This window comes from Strix uralensis, chromosome 5 (genome assembly GCF_047716275.1).
Source record: "Strix uralensis isolate ZFMK-TIS-50842 chromosome 5, bStrUra1, whole genome shotgun sequence".
NCBI lineage: Eukaryota > Metazoa > Chordata > Aves > Strigiformes > Strigidae > Strix > Strix uralensis.
In genome coordinates this window covers 40,907,571-40,925,296 of record NC_133976.1, presented here as the reverse complement: position 1 = coordinate 40,925,296, position 17,726 = coordinate 40,907,571, and the positions used below count along the sequence as shown (strand labels likewise).

At 41.6% G+C, this 17,726-nt stretch overlaps 1 protein-coding gene across 3 annotated transcripts in view; it reads left to right on the top strand.

Moving 5' to 3' along the window:
- The window catches only part of PTPRB (protein tyrosine phosphatase receptor type B), a 66,368-nt gene that overhangs the window by 38,095 nt on the left and 10,547 nt on the right, over window positions 1-17,726 (top strand). For 2 of the 3 annotated variants that reach the window (XM_074870568.1, XM_074870570.1), the window contains 17 exons: window positions 288-551; window positions 1,265-1,528; window positions 2,399-2,668; window positions 3,302-3,565; window positions 4,416-4,679; window positions 5,057-5,338; window positions 6,557-6,835; window positions 8,790-8,939; window positions 10,196-10,439; window positions 11,568-11,674; window positions 12,195-12,294; window positions 14,016-14,099; window positions 14,216-14,233; window positions 14,339-14,420; window positions 14,877-14,967; window positions 16,173-16,249; window positions 17,059-17,193. In XM_074870568.1, coding sequence (XP_074726669.1) covers window positions 288-551; window positions 1,265-1,528; window positions 2,399-2,668; window positions 3,302-3,565; window positions 4,416-4,679; window positions 5,057-5,338; window positions 6,557-6,835; window positions 8,790-8,939; window positions 10,196-10,439; window positions 11,568-11,674; window positions 12,195-12,294; window positions 14,016-14,099; window positions 14,216-14,233; window positions 14,339-14,420; window positions 14,877-14,967; window positions 16,173-16,249; window positions 17,059-17,193 — 2,975 coding nt within the window. The remainder of the gene's footprint in view (window positions 1-287; window positions 552-1,264; window positions 1,529-2,398; window positions 2,669-3,301; window positions 3,566-4,415; window positions 4,680-5,056; window positions 5,339-6,556; window positions 6,836-8,789; window positions 8,940-10,195; window positions 10,440-11,567; window positions 11,675-12,194; window positions 12,295-14,015; window positions 14,100-14,215; window positions 14,234-14,338; window positions 14,421-14,876; window positions 14,968-16,172; window positions 16,250-17,058; window positions 17,194-17,726) is intronic. The other variant, XM_074870569.1, reaches the window with a different exon arrangement.

Below are 17,726 nucleotides of genomic sequence, written 5' to 3'. Positions count from 1 at the left end.
GATCCTACTCAATTTTTATTGGCTATGCAAACTCCCTGCAGGGTCCGTTATTATTCGTTTATTGCTGATAGATTGTGGATTCCCTGTTCTGAAATGGGTCCTTCCAGTGCTAGATATGGTGCAAACTACAAACAGCAACCCTTGCAAATAAGTGCAATCTACTGCTTTTCCTGGGAAATTGAATAAAAAGTTTTAGCTCAGGAGCATGGCTTCAGAGCTGTTATCTTTTTACTGTCATCTGGTAATAAGTACTGAGAAGTTTCCTATCTTTCTTCTCACCTCTTCAGTGCCAGAGTCAGTGAAGGAACTGATTCTTAGTAACAGGAGCACAGAAGATCTGCAGGTAACTTGGTCAAAGGCTGAGGGGGATGTTGATAAATATGAGATTCAGCTCCTCTTCAATGATATGAAGATCTTCCCACCCATTTTCCTTGGGAACACCATTGAGGAGTATTGGTTCACAGCTCTGACTCCAGGACGTCTATACAAAATTCTTGTCTTGACCATCAGTGGAGATGCACAACGTGCTACTTTCATAGAAGGCCTGACAAGTAAGAAATAAAGTGGTATTTAAGATGTGTTGAGGCTTCTCTAGAGGAAAAAATGAAGCACAAAAAATCGTATTTGACCTCCTGTAACACTGGCACAAAGACAGCAGATCTCATTGAAAATCACGCTAGTACTTCAGCCAACTTGATCTGTGCTTAATAAACAAATGTCATGGTTACCAATATTTGATTGTTGGCAGATAATCTGATTTGTTGCATAGGAATGGTACTGAAATGTCAGTGTTTGGGTTTCTGTTATTCCTATGCATGCCAGTTGTTTGCTCAGTATCTCTAGCTAAATCACTGAAGCTATTTTATGCCTCTGTTTACCCACCTGAAATGACTGGGTGAGATTATAACTGCAAAATGGCTAACTAAGTGTACATAAAGAGCTTTGATTTTCTGAGATGTTTCTAAAGCATAATTTGGAGAAGAGGGAGGTTATCCAGGTAAAAGACCATAGAAACTTTCTTCTGTTAACCTACATTTTCTTTACTTTCTTGTAAACACATAGAATTGCTTTTCTAAAATGGCACAATCCTACAGAAATGTCTTCAGCTTTACTTGTGTTTATCCATGAGTGAAATTACTTGTACCTGTAAATGCTCTTTGTCCTTTAAATCGTTTGCTGTGGCCATAAAAAAGTAGGAATTAAAAAGTCTGAATCAAACAGGCAATTTGTGAGCAGGTGTCTTTGTGTTCCCTTTTTTTTCCAGTTCCAAGTGTGGTCAGGAACATTCATGTGTCACCTAATGGCATGACAAACAGCCTGAAAGTGAGCTGGACTCCTGGAGGTGGAGATGTTGATTCCTATACAGTGACTATATTTCAGCAAAACCATCAGCTTGATTCTCAGAGTGTCTCCAAACATGTCTCTGAGCACATGTTTCACAAGTTGGAAGCTGGGGAGCAGTACCGGGTGGTGGTGCAATCTAACAGTGGCACCTTGCACAACAGCTTAGCAGCTTTTGGGAGAACAAGTACGTTTCTTTTGAGACAAGGAGCACGTCGCATTATGCCTTCCCAGAAGCTGACCCTTATTTAATAGTGTTTATGAATGTACCACTGGATATGGGGACACCCAGACTCATGAGAAGTTTTTATATCAAAGAGCATGAGTCCTCACTCTTGCAAACAGTTAGGCATGGCTCTGTTAATACCAGTGAGATCTGTCATGTGAGTAGCATTACTTGGGTGAATGTGTGTGGAATTCAAGTCCCCAGCCTAAAGAGTGCCTTCATAGGGTGAATGCAGTTTCATCCCTCCCCAGTCCTGTGCCTGTACCAATCCAATGCATACATCTGCAGGGCCTCATGTAGTCAAATACTATGTTCTAGCAGAGCCCATTGCATGGTCAAGGCTTGTTAGACAATGTATTGTCCCAATATACTGCATGTTGGAACACACAAAACAGTGGAACGCCTTGTTTTTAATCCCCTGCATGTGTTTGCTGTGGCCTGCAACAGCTGCTGGCTAACATTTTCTATTCTGTGCCACAATTTTGCACCAGTTTACCGCTTTATTTTTCAGTTCTTTTCACATATCTTTCTTAAGTGTTTCAGTCAGTTCATCTGACTCTCCTTCTCCCTCTTTTCATGATAACTTATATATATATATCTATTGCTTCTCCGTGCTCAATTCAGATTTCCATGATGCTCTGTAACTTCATCTGATTGTGTTTATGTCTAGGAATTATTTGCTTGGGTAGACGCATGTACAGACATTCCTTTTCCCACAGCTGAACACGCAAATGTATAAAGATATTTTCTATTAATTACTGTATTCACAGTTGTGTATTGAATGGTACATATTTCACCTGGTAATGTCCTGCCTTTAATTGTTGCTTCCAGTTCCAGCCTCTGTCCAGGAACTACTAGCCCATCATGCTTACAGCAGTCATTCGTTGTTAGTAACCTGGCAGAAAGCTCCTGGTGTAGCTGAAAGATATGACATTCTGCTCTTGAACGAGCAAGGAATCCTCCTGAGCAACAAATCAGAGCCAGCTACTGCCAAACAGCACAAATTTGAAGATTTATTAGCTGGCAAGAAGTATAAAATACAAGTTTTGACAGTCAGTGGCGGCCTCTTCAGTAAACGAGCAGAAACTGTTGGTCGAACAGGTAATTAGAACATCTTGGTTTATTTATAGTTCCCTCAGTCAGATCTCATTAAATATATGAATCATCTGTATATCTTGATTCTGGAAAGATTCTAGTTGGAACAGGCTCCAGATATTTATGCATTATTTTTCCTGATATGTGCTTGGTATGTGAATCTAAAATCTGTTAGCATAATAATGTGGCCATGGTTCATAATAAGGATATTAAACTGAAGTGCTGAGTGCTTCCCTCAGTCTGTCTGTTATGGAACTACCCAAATGCTTTATTGTCATCAAGCTTTTAATTCACAGTCTCAGGGCTCTTAGTGCAGGATTTGATGTGAATACAGACCTCTAAACTTAGAGCCAAGTCTTGCAGTCTTCACTCAAAGCTCCTTGTAGAAACTGACAGACAGTTCCATGTAAGCACGGACTGGAGAACCAGGCCTGCTGGGACATACAAACTTTGTATTGGTGAGACTCAGTGGCACCTCATAAATGTTTTTCCCTTGCTTCTGAAAGTTGCTGTTGACATTACTTAGCTACTTGTGGCTTAATTGAAATGTGTTCCAGCCATAAGTTGTTACTTTATTAAAGGTTCAGCTTAGTGGCTAGACACCTTGATATTTACTCTTGCATTTATCCTTCTTTACAGTTCCAGCAGCTGTCACAAATCTGAAGGTCACAGAGAACACCACTGACCGACTGTCCTTCAGCTGGACCACCTCGCAAGGGGAACTTGATTCATATGACATCTTCCTATACAACCCAGACAAGTCCCTTCATGCCAGGATTTCAGGAGAGCAGCACCTCCATCAGTGTTCATTCCAGAACTTGCGGCAAGGCAGGATGTATCGAATGGTGATTGTTACCCACAGTGGAGACCTCACTAACGAGTCTTCTGTCTTTGGAAGAACAGGCAAGAATGTCTAAGAAAACCATCTGTCTCTAGTGTGGTGCTCATGGGGGACACCAGTGAGCTGGTCTGAGTCTGATGCTCATGCTAGATCAGAACAACTATGAGAAATATCAAAATTAGCTCTTATACATGAAAAGCATTAGACTAGTAAGAAGGTAAATTCTGAATGATGTGATTAGAAGAGGTAAAATGAAGCAAAGACCTTTACAATAGTTTCCAGGTACTCAGGTTGGGAGGACAATGTATGCTGCTTAAGCCTTAAAGCAAAACAGCTGTCTCCCATCCTAAAAGCAATATTCGTCTATGAGTGCAAAAGACAAAAAGTCAAAGCAAGTAGGTTTAATGGGGTAGACAGTATACCAGAGAAATAAAACTTGTTTTCCATGGGGAGCTCTGGCTGCAGTTCTATGTTTGTTCAGCCACATGTGGGAAGCAGAGTTTCCTAAGCAGCTCTAGCAGCCCTGACACTCTTGTGAAACCTTTCTTTATCCTCTGAGGCACCATATAGTAAACCCTGTGTAGGACTGCCTCTGGACAGTGGTGCACTTTCTTCAGCTACCTCAGAATTGGATGTTTCCAGACACTGACTGCAAAAAAGTTGTTTAACATTTGCAAAACTATCTATTATAAACATTTCAGCCTCTTTTGAGGACAGTGGCAGTTCAAAATAAGGAAGGAAACTATTGAGATATACTTCCTGATGCTTCCTGGCTTTTTGGCCAGCTGTGGTGGCTGTCTAGTTTATTACATGACTGTCATTACAGGATAAGTGTAAGGTCTGATTGACCTTGTTGCTTCTCCTCACCCTAAGGATGTTCTACATAAAGTAATATTTATCCCCTTTTTTCAGTACCAGCCCCAGTTGTTGGTCTCAAAGCATCCAACCGAAACATGACAGACAGTCTGTGGTTCACCTGGGGTCCAGCAGCAGGAGATGTTGACTTCTATGAGCTGAATCTTTACAACCCAAATGGGACACAGAAGGAAACATGGAACAGGAAAGACCTGAAAGAGTGGCATTTCCAGGGGCTCATTCCCGGCAGAAAGTACACTCTGGTTGTGGTGACTCACAGCGGTGACCTGACCAACACAGCAAACGCTGAAGGAAGAACAGGTAAAAGACACAAAAGCTTTGGGATTTTTCTTTAGACCCATCTGTCAGAATTCGTATTAGTTCTCAACTATTCAACAGACTTACTCTGAAGGAGGATTTATTGTAAGAGTCACTGAAAGTGTGAAGATAAAGGATATCCTTAAGGGTATTAAACCAATGTAGTGTGATTTTGTTCAGCACTGTTCTTCTTTCAAAGGCTCAGGAATACGTAATGTCTGTGAAAGTCACTACCATCAACACACATGCAGTAACTGGCTGTGTACACGGGATAATATAAACCACTTTGTGATGCATGAAGAAAGTAATATATGTTTCATCTTGTGTAAAAATTTGTTAAGAATCTCTTTTTTTTTTCCTTTCCCCCCCTTTCTGTGTAGCACCTAGCCCTCCTAACACTGTATCATTTACTGATGTTGCAAACACTTCTTTATCAATCACTTGGCTGGGTCCTCCAGACTGGACAGACTATGACGATTTTGAGTTGCAGTGGCTTCCAAAGGATCCCCTCACAGTATTCAATCCCTACAGCAGCAGCAAATCTAAAGTACGCATCATCTATGGCCTGCGACCAGGAAGACTCTATGAGTTCAGTGTCAGAACTGTCAGTGGCGACAGCTGGAAGACATACAGTCAGTCACAGTCTGCAAGTGTGAGAACAAGTAAGTAACAATTTCCATTGCATTCTAACACTCAGTTGGAGAAGATGCAAAACTGTTAAATCTTACCAATTCGTTTCACAGTCAGTAATTTCCATTAATAAATGCATGAATGACAGCAATGAATTCAGCTAGATTCTAAGCCCTTGCTGTGTGCAAGGTCAACTGTTTAAAGATTGAAAATGAACATGTATTTACAATCTTCACATCCAGAGAGGGGCTGTTTGGTCGCAGAGCCTGAATCAATCAGCTTCAGGGGTAAAATAAGGCTGAATATCCAGACTTCTCTGACAGGAGGATATTGAAATAATCAAAATCTTTCTGAACAATCGGACAGGAAGGTTGAATGAAACCCTGCAATACTAGATTTGAAACTGGAACCACAGTGTTTCACTGCTCTGTCCATGTTTCAGTCTGTGTCTGTGGATCCACATCATCTCTAGCTGTCTCTACCAACCTCAGTAGTAGGCTGATTTGAAAAAGTGACCTGAAATTGTAAAAATAACTGAGCGTTGGCAAACCTTCATGTCACTCAGGGTGGGATTCAGCTCCAAATTGACAACTGTATTTAGTAAGCTGAATTGCTCTTTAGAATTCATTTGGCATATTGATTAAAATAAAAGCATAGCTACCTCTTTCACCTGTATTTAATCACTTAAACGTAGATGTCTGCCACCTGAAAGGGAAATCCCATCTTTGTTACATGTCACATGTTATAAACGCTACTCCAATATTACATGGATAAAGCATACTTCTGTGGTGTGTTTTAGTAATATGGACACACCGCATGCTACCTAGGAAACCAGCTCAGTCATGAGATGACAGTATCAGTACTGACTGATACTGTTGACCACATGTAACTTCCAAATAAGTTGTAACAGAGTTCTAGAAATCCATTGTTTTGCAGTATTGCTGTTCTTGTTGAGACTTCAGCAAGTAGTTTTGTTTGCTTGTTTTCACAAATAATTACTGAATCTTCACAAACTTGATGAGGCTGGTGTCACTAGATCTGATTTCAGATGTCTGAAATGAGTTAATTAACTGACAGCCTTGCCTAATAATCAGGCAGTCCACATTTGCAGGAGAGGTGGGAATTCTGGCTCCCAGCCTCCTGCTGTGATCAAACGGTTGATGTAGAATCTAGAGGCTGTAGGGTGAGCAGAGAGTGTATGATGTCTGTCCCTTTTCCCACTGAGCTTCAACTTCTCAACATTCCTCTAGAACCAGACAAGATACAAAGTCTTCACTGTCGGCCCCAGACCTCTACTGCCATTGCATGTTCCTGGACTCCTCCTGATTCTGACTTTGATGGATATAGCGTCGAATGCAAAAAAATGGACACTCGCGAAGTGGAATTTTCTAAAAGGATAGAAAAAGACAAATCTCTGCTTAGTATCATGACCCTTGTTCCTCACAAGCGGTATCTGGTGTCCATCAAGGTGCATTCTGCAGACATGACGAGTGAAGTAGTTGAAGACAGCACCATCACAATGATTGACCGTAAGTGGAATTCAGAGTTGTCATGAAGGGAGGCGGTGAGCAGCAATAAGCAATTGCGTATGTTGGTTAGACAGCAAAAGAAGTTCTGAACTCCATAATCACCAATGTATGGCACTTGTAATCTGCTGGCCAAAATAGAGTCAACCTGTCCTTTGGTCCCATTGTGACAAACAGTGCGAGATTATAACTATATTGCCTCTCATTACATTGCCAGACCTGCTTATTTGGCTCATTCATGAAATACACCCTAAGAAACATGAAAAATTATTGTGTCATTCGGATGTTCAGCACCAAAGATGTCCTCATCATCACATACCTTTAGTTATCTTCATGGTTGCTGTTTGGCTTCGTGTGCCTGGCTGTTTCCCCTCACAGATGGTAGCCATCCTCAGCACAAATATCCATCAGTAAGAATGGATTGTGGCACTGGGTCCACTTAGGGCTTTCTGTGCACTCTTCTGAGGTGCTACCTGACCAAATCACCTGTAGGAGTTATACCTGAGGGAGGATTACAGATTTCCGTAGCATGTGCTTTGAAACGGCTTCTTCAATTTCTTCACTCGTAGGCTGCTGAGTGGAGGGTAGTGGTAGCATCTGCGGGTGCCTCTGCACAGCCAGGCATCACCACGGTCAACAACCTGCTGTTGCTGGCCCTAGAGCTGCTCCAATTTTTGCAGTACCTCTGGATTCAGTGGCACAGCACAACATAGAGGCCTGAACCAGTCCAGGGCTAAACTTCTCAAAAAGGACAGGATGACCAGGAAGTCTGTAGTCAGTCATGCCTCTATAGCTGCTTATTAAAAGCCACATTTGTATGAAATGCTAGATCATAAAAATTATGTTTGGTTTGGGAGCTAGTGAACTAAGCTACAGAGTTCAGTCACCAACCCAACCTTCTCCCTTCCCCCATCAATTGCCTTTTAATTGCAACAATGTCATCTCCTTCCTGTACCACAAAGGATGCTACAAGTTCAGATATAGTAAGAACTAGCTACTCATGTCACAAGAAGTAAGACTGAGTCCTATTTGCACAAGAAGTAAGACTGAGTCCTATTTGAAGGTCACCTGTTTCATATTCGTTCTTATTTGTTTTGAACAGTGCTGCTCTCCCAGACTCTGGTTAACACTGGAGGCCCTACGTCAAGAGAACACAAAAAAATTGCAGCTAGGCTTTGTAGTTCTAAGAGGTTTAGCTAAACAACGTATAAATGTGTGAATTATTGCTTCTTTTTGCAATCTAAAACCTTTTTGAAGTTTAGCCACCTGCTTACATACTTGATATGTTTCCCATACATGCAATATAGTTTCAGTAATACAAATTTTTAAAAGATTCAGAAATGTAGATCCTTAAAATCCCCACTTTTGCTGCACTGGTCCTCTGAAGGTTTTTCCATATGTACTTCACTTTCCAGTTTACTTCGGCTGTGTCACTGTTCAAGGTATAGCTTTCTATCATACGAAGAGCATTTCCTATGGAAATTCTGCAATCAGTCTGGAAAATGGAACTCTGTAGTTGAATGCTGTGTCTGACTGACTCAGGACTGTTCCTCTGGAAAAGCAAGCAGAAATTTAGATGCTTAAAATAGGTAACTTCCTGTAGTGAGTGTGCTAAGTGGCCTCCAAATACCTGGCTTAAACTTGTGTCATTTTTAGCAGTTACAATTTCTGATTTCATAGATTTAGCGAGACTTTAATGCATTTCCATGTGGGCTTCTGTAGGAATTCCTGCTGAGGAGCTGCCACTGTTACTGTGGTTAACTCACTGCTGGCTTGTTTCATCCTTTGGCAGTTTCCCTGTGGGAGATGAAGACACTTTCTTGATTGCAAAGAGAACAGAACAGAGACTTGAGTCCAGTCAGCTGAGCTTTATTACAAATTGCATTTCCCTTACTAGGCCTAGCTCACAGCAAATACATAGATAATGCTTTCTCTTTTTTTTTCCTCAATTACTCAGGTCCCCCTCAGCCACCTCCAGACATACGAGTGAACAAAAAAGAGGTGCTGATTACCAAATCCTCCATCAACTTTACTTTTAACTGCAGCTGGTTTAGTGATACTAATGGAGCTGTGAAGTACTTTACCGTGGTGGTGAGAGAGTCTGATGGTAAGTGTCCTGATTTAATACCATTCTCTCTGTAGCCTATAGGAGTTACGTGGGGAGGTACACGCCTATCACTACACAGCAAAGGAGCTTCACCTCATCTAGTGGCTGAGTTTCATAGAGGTTTTGGATCTATACCTGATCCCTAGCCTGGGGACTGAGGAACTCAGTCATCTCCTCAGAGAGTCAGTAGCAAGCTCATCCAGAAGTAGTAGTTAGCGTCTGTACTCTAGGTTACGCTTTCATGTATGTTCAGGAAATTTCCACAGTAGGAGCACGTTGGATGCCATTGGCAGTAAACACAGAAGTAACTGCCTTGCTGCGCACAGATCTCAAAAAGTAGTTCATGTGTTAGGTGGGAACACTAAGGCAACTCTTTTGGAGAAGCTCAGTAAGCCATGCTGAGAAGGCAAAGGTAGCATCTCCCACATGGTGTTTGCTTACTAAGGAAAATGTCTTTGCATGCAGCACTGTAGAACAGAACAGAAATTGCCCTTGTAGCATGCATGTAAACCTCCCTTTCTGCAGTTGACCTATATGTGACAAAACAGATGGATGTCTCAACAATTAATACTTTGTCTTTAGAAGTGGCTTCATTTACTGGCATGCCAGAATGTATTTTGTGACCCTTGAGAAAGTTTCTTAATCTCTCTGTCCATCAGCCCTTAGGGAAAAAAAACATAGATAGTATTTCCACTGTCTACTCTGTCATGTTTGTGCAGACTATAAAGCTCCTTGAGAAACTGACTACTCATTGCCATGATTTTGCCTACCTGAGTCTTTTACACATTATTGTAGGTTTCCACTCAGAGGACTCCTGTCATTTCCTATCGCAACTTTTCTCTCTATGCAGTAGAGTTGGTAGTGTGGGGGGTTTTTTTACTTGCTTTTTGAAATAGTTGATGGTATGATTCAGGACTCTGGATCACAGACATTCCTACCAACAGCACAGGAAAAAATGTCATAGCATTGAATTCGACCTGTGCATGCCTATTGCAGCATTGTATCTGGAAAAGTTACACTGAGGTCTTGTAAGGAAATCTGTCTGAAGTTCCCCAGAAAAATAACAGCAAGGTTAATACTAGAAACAAGGTACCCTAAACACTTTAGCTTTGTATCCACAAGGTAGCCTGTGCAGCCTCCAAGAAATGCTAGGAAGTTGGATAAGAATATGTCTGTCAACAGCTTGAGCCTATAAACTGCATCACATTAATGACTGTGGTATATAAACCTTCTGTCTTTCTGTGCTCATGATGTAGGTAGTGAAGGACCAAAGCCTGATGAGCAGCACCCATTACCTTCCTACCTGGAGTACAAACACAATGACTCTATACGCATCTACCAGACAAATTACTTTGCCAGTAGATGTGCTGAAAACCCTGACAGTGACTATAAAAGCTTTGACATCAAGCTTGGAGGAGAAATGGAAAATCTGGGAGGAAGGTGTGATCCAGATCATCAAAAATTCTGCGATGGACCTCTAAAGCCTCGGACTGCTTATAGGTTAGCCATATGTTGGTAGTTGTGCTCTGTCACATTAGGCTGGAGCTGTATGGATGCCTGATACACTTGAGCTTCTGTAGATTAATAACTTGAGTTATACGATGTTCTTTGTGTTTCACTGAATTTATAAAAGCTTTACCCATGCCCCCATTCCACAGGTATGAACCAGTCCTTCACTAGCATGGGAATGCTGTGATTAATTATGCACAAAACTCTGTGCAGTTAATATGTTTATTTACTTCCCTCAACTTGATGGGGAGCTCTCCTATATCTGCTAAATCTTTCTTTGGAAAGAATTGAGACCATCAGCTAAGTCAAAAGAGTACTTAACAGGAGAAGGCAAAGATGCTTCACTCAAGTCTGTTTGGCACCACTACCCTACATCAGTCCTTTGGAACAAGCTAGAAAAACGTGGAGGTTATTCTAACGTGTGGCACCATCCCCAGGCTCCAGAGCTAGGCCCAGGTTAGCTGTAAGGTGTAGAAGAGGGCAACTGCCAAGACCAGGCTCTGCAGTTACCCAGGATGTGAGACCAAATGTCTCCAGTGCAACTCAGTCACGCCCCTCCCGCAGGCAAACACTCTCCCAAGAGGTCTGCTCACTGGACAGCCACATGGACAGAAGGCGTGTGCCAGGCAGTGCACATCATGCCTCTCAGCTTCTTCATCATCATCAAGACAGTGTTACCCTACCACAGTCTGCTCTCATTAGGACACATTTCCCAAAAATTCAGTCCAGGAAATACCCATGTTACCAGGACTGTAACATTTCTCCATTATCACAGCCCTGCCCAGACACGTGAAGGGAAAACACGTTCCCACTGAGGAGCATTTCTCAGTACTCTTCCTCCCTACAGCTTCTGCTAGTCCTGCCTTCCGGCACGGTCAGGCTGTGTGTGCCAGCAGCCAGAGCCCCATCTGTTACCTCTGCCAGGGTACCTCGGGGCCCTCCACCCATACTAGCTGGGCTCGCCCAGCTATGGTATTTAACTCAGGTGCCTGCATTAAGAACCATTGATGTTCAGTGGAAAGGTTTTAATTATTTCTAAGAGGCAAATGAGTTCTTATTTTTCTGCTGTTGGTTCTGAACATCTGATGAGCTGTAAATATAATAGTACTGGTCTTTTAGGATCAGCATACGGGCTTTTACCCAGCTCTTCAGTGAAGACCCGAGGGAACTCCCTACACCGCTCTTTGCAGACACCTTCTTCTCTTTACCGATCACTACAGAGGCAGGTTAGTTTCAGGCTTGTTTTTCAATGACTGTAGCATGTGATTATATATTGTGCCTCAGAACACTCATGTGTCTAGAACTGTTTGCAAGGAGTGGAACAAAACCGGATTGTTGTGCATGTTCTGAAGGTTGCTCTGAAATGAGGCTGGAACCATGGCTTATCCATCCTTACTTTGAAAATTCAGAGGACTGCTGGATGGAGCTGCTGACAGTAGAGGAAAGGGTGGACACTCAGTGAAGCTATCACCAAGAAAGCTTCAAAGTGCAAGAGAACCATACTCCCATATAATGGGACTGTGGTTTCTTTTACTGTGGTTGGGAGGGAAAGATTTTGTGTAATGTTTGGAAAAAATAAGGACAGAAAATGGAAGCCAGTTTTTAGCTGAGTGTTTAAATGCCTTACATTTCCTTGTATTTAACCATTTTCTTTAGCTGAAAATAACATATCCCCTGAGAGTTATTGATTTTTTGATTCTTCATATCTTTTCCTCAAGATATATAAATACACTGTTTTGTTTCTAGAGCCTCTGTTTGGAGTTATTGAAGGTGTGAGTGCTGGCTTGTTTCTGATTGTGATGTTAGTGGCTGTTACTGCTTTATTTGTCTGCAGACAAAAAGTTAGGTAAGTTGAGTCCTTTTATCAGTCTCTGTTATTGAAGTCAAGTCAAATTATATTCATTTAAGCAATACAGTATTTAAAGTGTAACTGTAAAATTGGAGGAATGCACTGAACTATTCCACAGATAACATCTATGTGCCCCAACATCTGTACACACTGAGTATAGAACTAATGAATTACATATTAAGAATTCTATATATTCTCGATTCAAATAACTATTGACATTAGTCAGAATTATCTCATAGAGGATCTTTGTAACTTTTAATTTTCAGTAGGAGTCTGAATATTTCTGAAAAACTGGTTTATCATTCAAACTGATTGTCTTTTGTCAAAAATGAAATGTTTCAAATTAATTTCATCTGCATTGTAGATGGGAAGCTCTTGAAACTGTTAATTCAGAGTTTATCATTTCAGTTCCAAAATCTTAAGGTGTGGCATTATCTCAGTGTCCAAACTTAACTACTTTTTTTTTGTCAATTATAGTTGTGTATTTCACATTATAGATGCATCTGAAATAGTGAATTTTAAATATGTTTTTTAAAAAGTCAAATACTATATCTCAACTTTGAAAAAAGCCTTATCCATTTAAACCATTTTGCATGACTGAAAGAGATATGACATTACTGATGTGAAATTCATTGTGGTTTCTGAAATATAGAAAATTCAACGTTTCCATTGCACGGGAAAGTCTGAAAATCTGAAATTCAGTTCTTTTACTGATACAAGATTAGGTCTATTGTGTTGTGAATTTGCTTTTCGGATGCCATAATTTCACATTGAAAAAAACCTGTTTTCTGACTAGTCATAGCTTTTAGCTGGCATGGATTTACCCTTTAGCAATACTATTCTTATGCTCTGTGAACAAATTCAGTGTATTGCTCTATATGCCATCCAAAAAACAGAGGCATGAATCATTAGCAATAATAAATAAAGCCTGCTTTTGCACGTATAGACTTGTGTGCTCCTAATCATCTCAGTACATAGTGACATATAGAGCAGACTGTGGAGTGCAGATTGATGTGTTTTCCACCTTGCACATCTCGTTGCATTTTTTTAGTGTAGATAAACTTCAGATAGAGTGTGGTTTCTTGTTGTGAGTTACATACCAAACAGGACTGCAAGTATACAGGTATGGTTTTCCCTCGTTATACATTAAGTGTTCTCTAAGGGAGGTGTGTTGAAGGTAAAGATGGCAGTGAAGGGATGAAAGGCAACACTAACTGTATGGAGTCAGTACCACTTCTGCAGCTTTCTCAAAGCCTACTGTGGTGCTGCCACTTGCTCCCGCTGTGAACCCAGGCATCTCCTAGAGGCCTGGTCTGCAGAGTGGATGTGCTGGAAGCTGTAGACCTTTTACAGCTCTGAAAATCTACCTACAAGTTCCTCTCTGCACGTAGAGAATCAACCAATTTAGGGTCAGTCTTAGCATAGGACACCCTCCTCAATGGTAGGCTGGGTTGTGAGTGTTTCAGAGCAAGAAGAAAGTCTTACTGCTTGTGCACGTGCATACACTCCACATCACTATTACCAGACTAAAATACAAGAAAACTCTGCACCACAGCTAAGAGCAACATCACACGATCAGAGCCACAAATCAGACCAGACTTTCTTAAATTCCTTTGCTCCAACTTGCCAACTTTTTTCCAATGTAAGTTATGTTATTGGCAGCTCTTACCAGTATTAGAATATAATGGTAAAACAGAATACCTTCCTTTTTATTCCAGCAATGGCCACGAAAGACCTACAGCAAGGCTGAGCATTCGCAGGGACAGGCCACTGTCAGTCCATCTGAACTTGGGGCAAAAAGGGTAACATCAAAAGTTTTGTTTCTAAGAGCAGTATTTTAACGTGGCATCATGGATGAACAGTCCCATCTGGTCACTCACTGATGAAGTGTTTCTTTTTCTTTTGAAATTATTTCTAGGAACCGGAAAACTTCCAGGTAAAAAGAAAAAGCTAATTCCTAAAAAAGCTTCTTGATAACCAACTGGATAAGTTATGACTGTGATTCATCCTGTGCTTTTCTTCCTCCTGTTGAATATTCTAGTCCGATCAAAGTCAGTCATTTTGAAGCACACTTCACCAAACTTCAAGCAGACTCCAACTACCTCCTGTCCAAGGAGTATGAGGTGGGATCCTAACCTAGGCAAAGGACTTGCTTTATGAAGGGGCGGGCTGGCTGAATCAGTAGGTTAATGCATTAGAAAGGCCTGCATTTATTTGTTATTCACACAAATCCAAATAAGTTTGGAAGTCTCACTGAACGCCACTTGTCCTAGGACAGAAACCAGCTCTTTATTTGGCGTAGCATCTTCTGGTTGGCAGCCTCTGCCTGATACCTATCTGGCTGAGGTCAGGAGCATTCATTTGTGTGGCACATCTGTGTGATAAAGCATGGAAAGCAACTGCCAGCCATGTTGCTTTAAACCAGTGTGATTAGCTATTTAATTTCAGTTTGGTTTTTTTTAAAAAACCACCCACTCTCTGTCCATGGCCTTTGAGAGCTGATAAGCACTGTGTCCTCCTGTGCTGTCATGTCCTTTAATTATTTTCACCTCACATTTTATTCCTTCTTTTTTTTGCAGGACTTGAAAGATGTGGGTCGAAACCAGACATGTGACATAGCACTTCTGCCAGAGAACAGAGGGAAAAATCGATACAATAATATATTGCCCTGTGAGTTTTAGGTTTGGTTGTGTAATATTACATCACATCACCTATTTTTCTCTTTTTCCAGCAAGCCTAGTGGAAAAGTGAGTGCAGCCAATCCCATCCCTCCTTCCTGTCAGAGATGAAGTACCTCTGCCAGCTCAGGTTCTGGTGCTTGGAGGCAGATGATGTATGGCCCTGAATGGCTTCACACAGACCAGTAATTTCATTTTACACTAGAGGTGCAATGACTAGTATTCAGTCTAGAGAGAAAAAGGCCCAGCTTTTAGGTACATTCAGTCACTGCTGATAACAAGGATAGTAGAAATAACAGTAGGGTTGTTTACATATGGGGTATCATCCATTCCATGCTTTTTGACAGCCTTGGCAAATCTTTCTTCTTCAGAGGACACAGGAAACCTACTATACAATGTAGAGCTGGTGTGGTTCTGCATGGTAAGACACACGTGTGAGATTAGCCCTGTTCTCCTGAGGCAAAACCTGTCATTGAGAGTTTCCCCCTTTGACCTCCTATCTGGCAGTTGTGGAGGTAACACATGCTGTGCATAGAGGAGGAACACTACATGAGTCGCTGCTTCACATGCTGCCCTGTTGCTGGATGTGGTACGTGCTTGGAGCACAGCCTCACAGTATCTCCAGTACTCTGCCTGCCATGCCGGGGTGGGGAGCATGCCTGCGATGTACAAGAAACAACACCTGACTGAGATCCAACATGGCATTATCTCACAAATCAATGACCCAGTTGCTTAGACACTCTCTACCTCTCTACAAAGGGTTCTGTTCCTAGGGAAGACACTTGGCCTGCTCACACATGTTAGCTCAGGAGCTGTGCCGTACACTGAAGCACTACCGCTCTTCCAAGGGTAGCGCTGGGCACTGCTCTCCAGTACAGCACACTGCTGTCAGGATCAAAGGAGGCTGCTGTTGTGGCTCTTGTTGCCATAACAAATCGTATGCAACTCAGCAGAGGCATTTTGGGATATTCACTGCTTCCTTCTCACCCATCCATCTCCTAGTCTTTGGAACGTTCCACACCACTTGTGGATGAAAAAGGCAGTACAAATGTAGACAGCTATCCCTCTAAACTAGCCCTCCATATAAAATCCTTGTAATAATGCTGACAGTCCTTTCACAAATGCATTTCTGTAAATGGGAGAGGGACTGAAAATCAAGACCTAGCCATAAGCCTCTTGTAATCAATTTCTTCCTAGATGATACATCAAGAGTGAAGCTTTCCAATGTAGATGATGACCCTTGCTCAGACTACATTAATGCAAGCTACATACCAGTAAGTGACTCAAGGCTGGTATTTTACAGTCGTCCCTCCAGTGGTAATTTGTCCTTCATCTAAAACGGAATATAAAGCTGGATGCTTAAGGCTCCCCCTTCATTTATTCACTTGAGCTAAAAGACTGAGAACTCATTTTGTGGGTGTGCTGAAAGGCTGTGTCTGACTGCCATTAAATTAACTGTGAGTGATTTACTGAGCACTTAAGGACACTTTCTTGAATTGCTATAGTTCTGTAAGATAGCAGCTCTAATTGGCCAAGGACATATTTTTAAAGGTCACTGATTTTATACAGTGTCCACAACAACCGTAGCTATCACTGCAGGTGGCATCCTTATTGTGGAGCTGTAGCTCATCCTGACAGTGTTGGCACCTTGCAGGATGGTGAAACTGGCTGAGATTAAAATAATGCTATTTGCCAAAGAGTTGTGATTGATAATAGCAGTGGCTTTAGCAACCCAGATTTCAATCCAGAATTCGGCTAATTTATTAAAAACAGTAAATAAAACAAAAACCCCTCGTAGTTCCAAAATTGCTTGAGACTGTGCTGAACACAATGGAACAATGAAAAGCTTTGACTGCCACAAAAGGAACAGTATTTAGATACACTGCAGCAGTCTCGTCCTTCTCTCTGTTCCAGCCAGCCTTCTGCTTGCAGGTCCAAGGCAACAATTTAGCTCTCAAAACTATTGTTCCAGCAAAGGCATTGTTGCTGCAGAGCCCTGTCTGCAACCCCATGGCTTGTTCGGTTGCTAGAAGATGGTTTTTTCTGCCTTTATGGAAACTAATGGAGTTCTTTTTACTTGCAGGGCAGTAATTTCCGCAGGGAATACATAGCGACTCAGGGCCCTTTGCCTGGCACCAAAGATGAGTTCTGGAAGATGGCATGGGAGCAAAATGTTCACAATATTGTCATGGTAACCCAGTGTCTTGAGAAGGGCCGGGTAAGCAGTGATTGTTCTTTATTATTAATGATTGGATTAACATTTCTTAAAAGTTTATGCTTGTTATTTACATCACACTAATGCCAAAGGCCTCAGTCAAGGAGATATACAGCAAGAGATAAGAGGCATAATCTAAAAAGTGCAGACAGATTAAGGCTGTGAAGTGGTGCAGTGACCATCCCAAGATCACGCAGCATGTCAATGCTAGAGTTAGAAACAGAGCTCAGAGCTTCTGGTCTCTAATCCAGGACTTTGCTCACTGGTACTAATAGTAATCCCCTTAAGCATACAGAAGGACAACCACCAGCAAAAAATGCCTGTTTACCACATCAACTCCAATCAACTACTACTTTAAATGTAAGCTCTAGAGAGCAAATTAAATACATGGAATTCTCTCTCATGCATAAACCCTGATGTAGTAAGCAAAGAAACCACTCACACACTTAACAGTCTGAGTGCAAGTGAAAGTAGGTTATTTAGCTGTCTCAGCAATCCACCTCCCCAAGTATGACCACATTCTGTACCATTTGTAA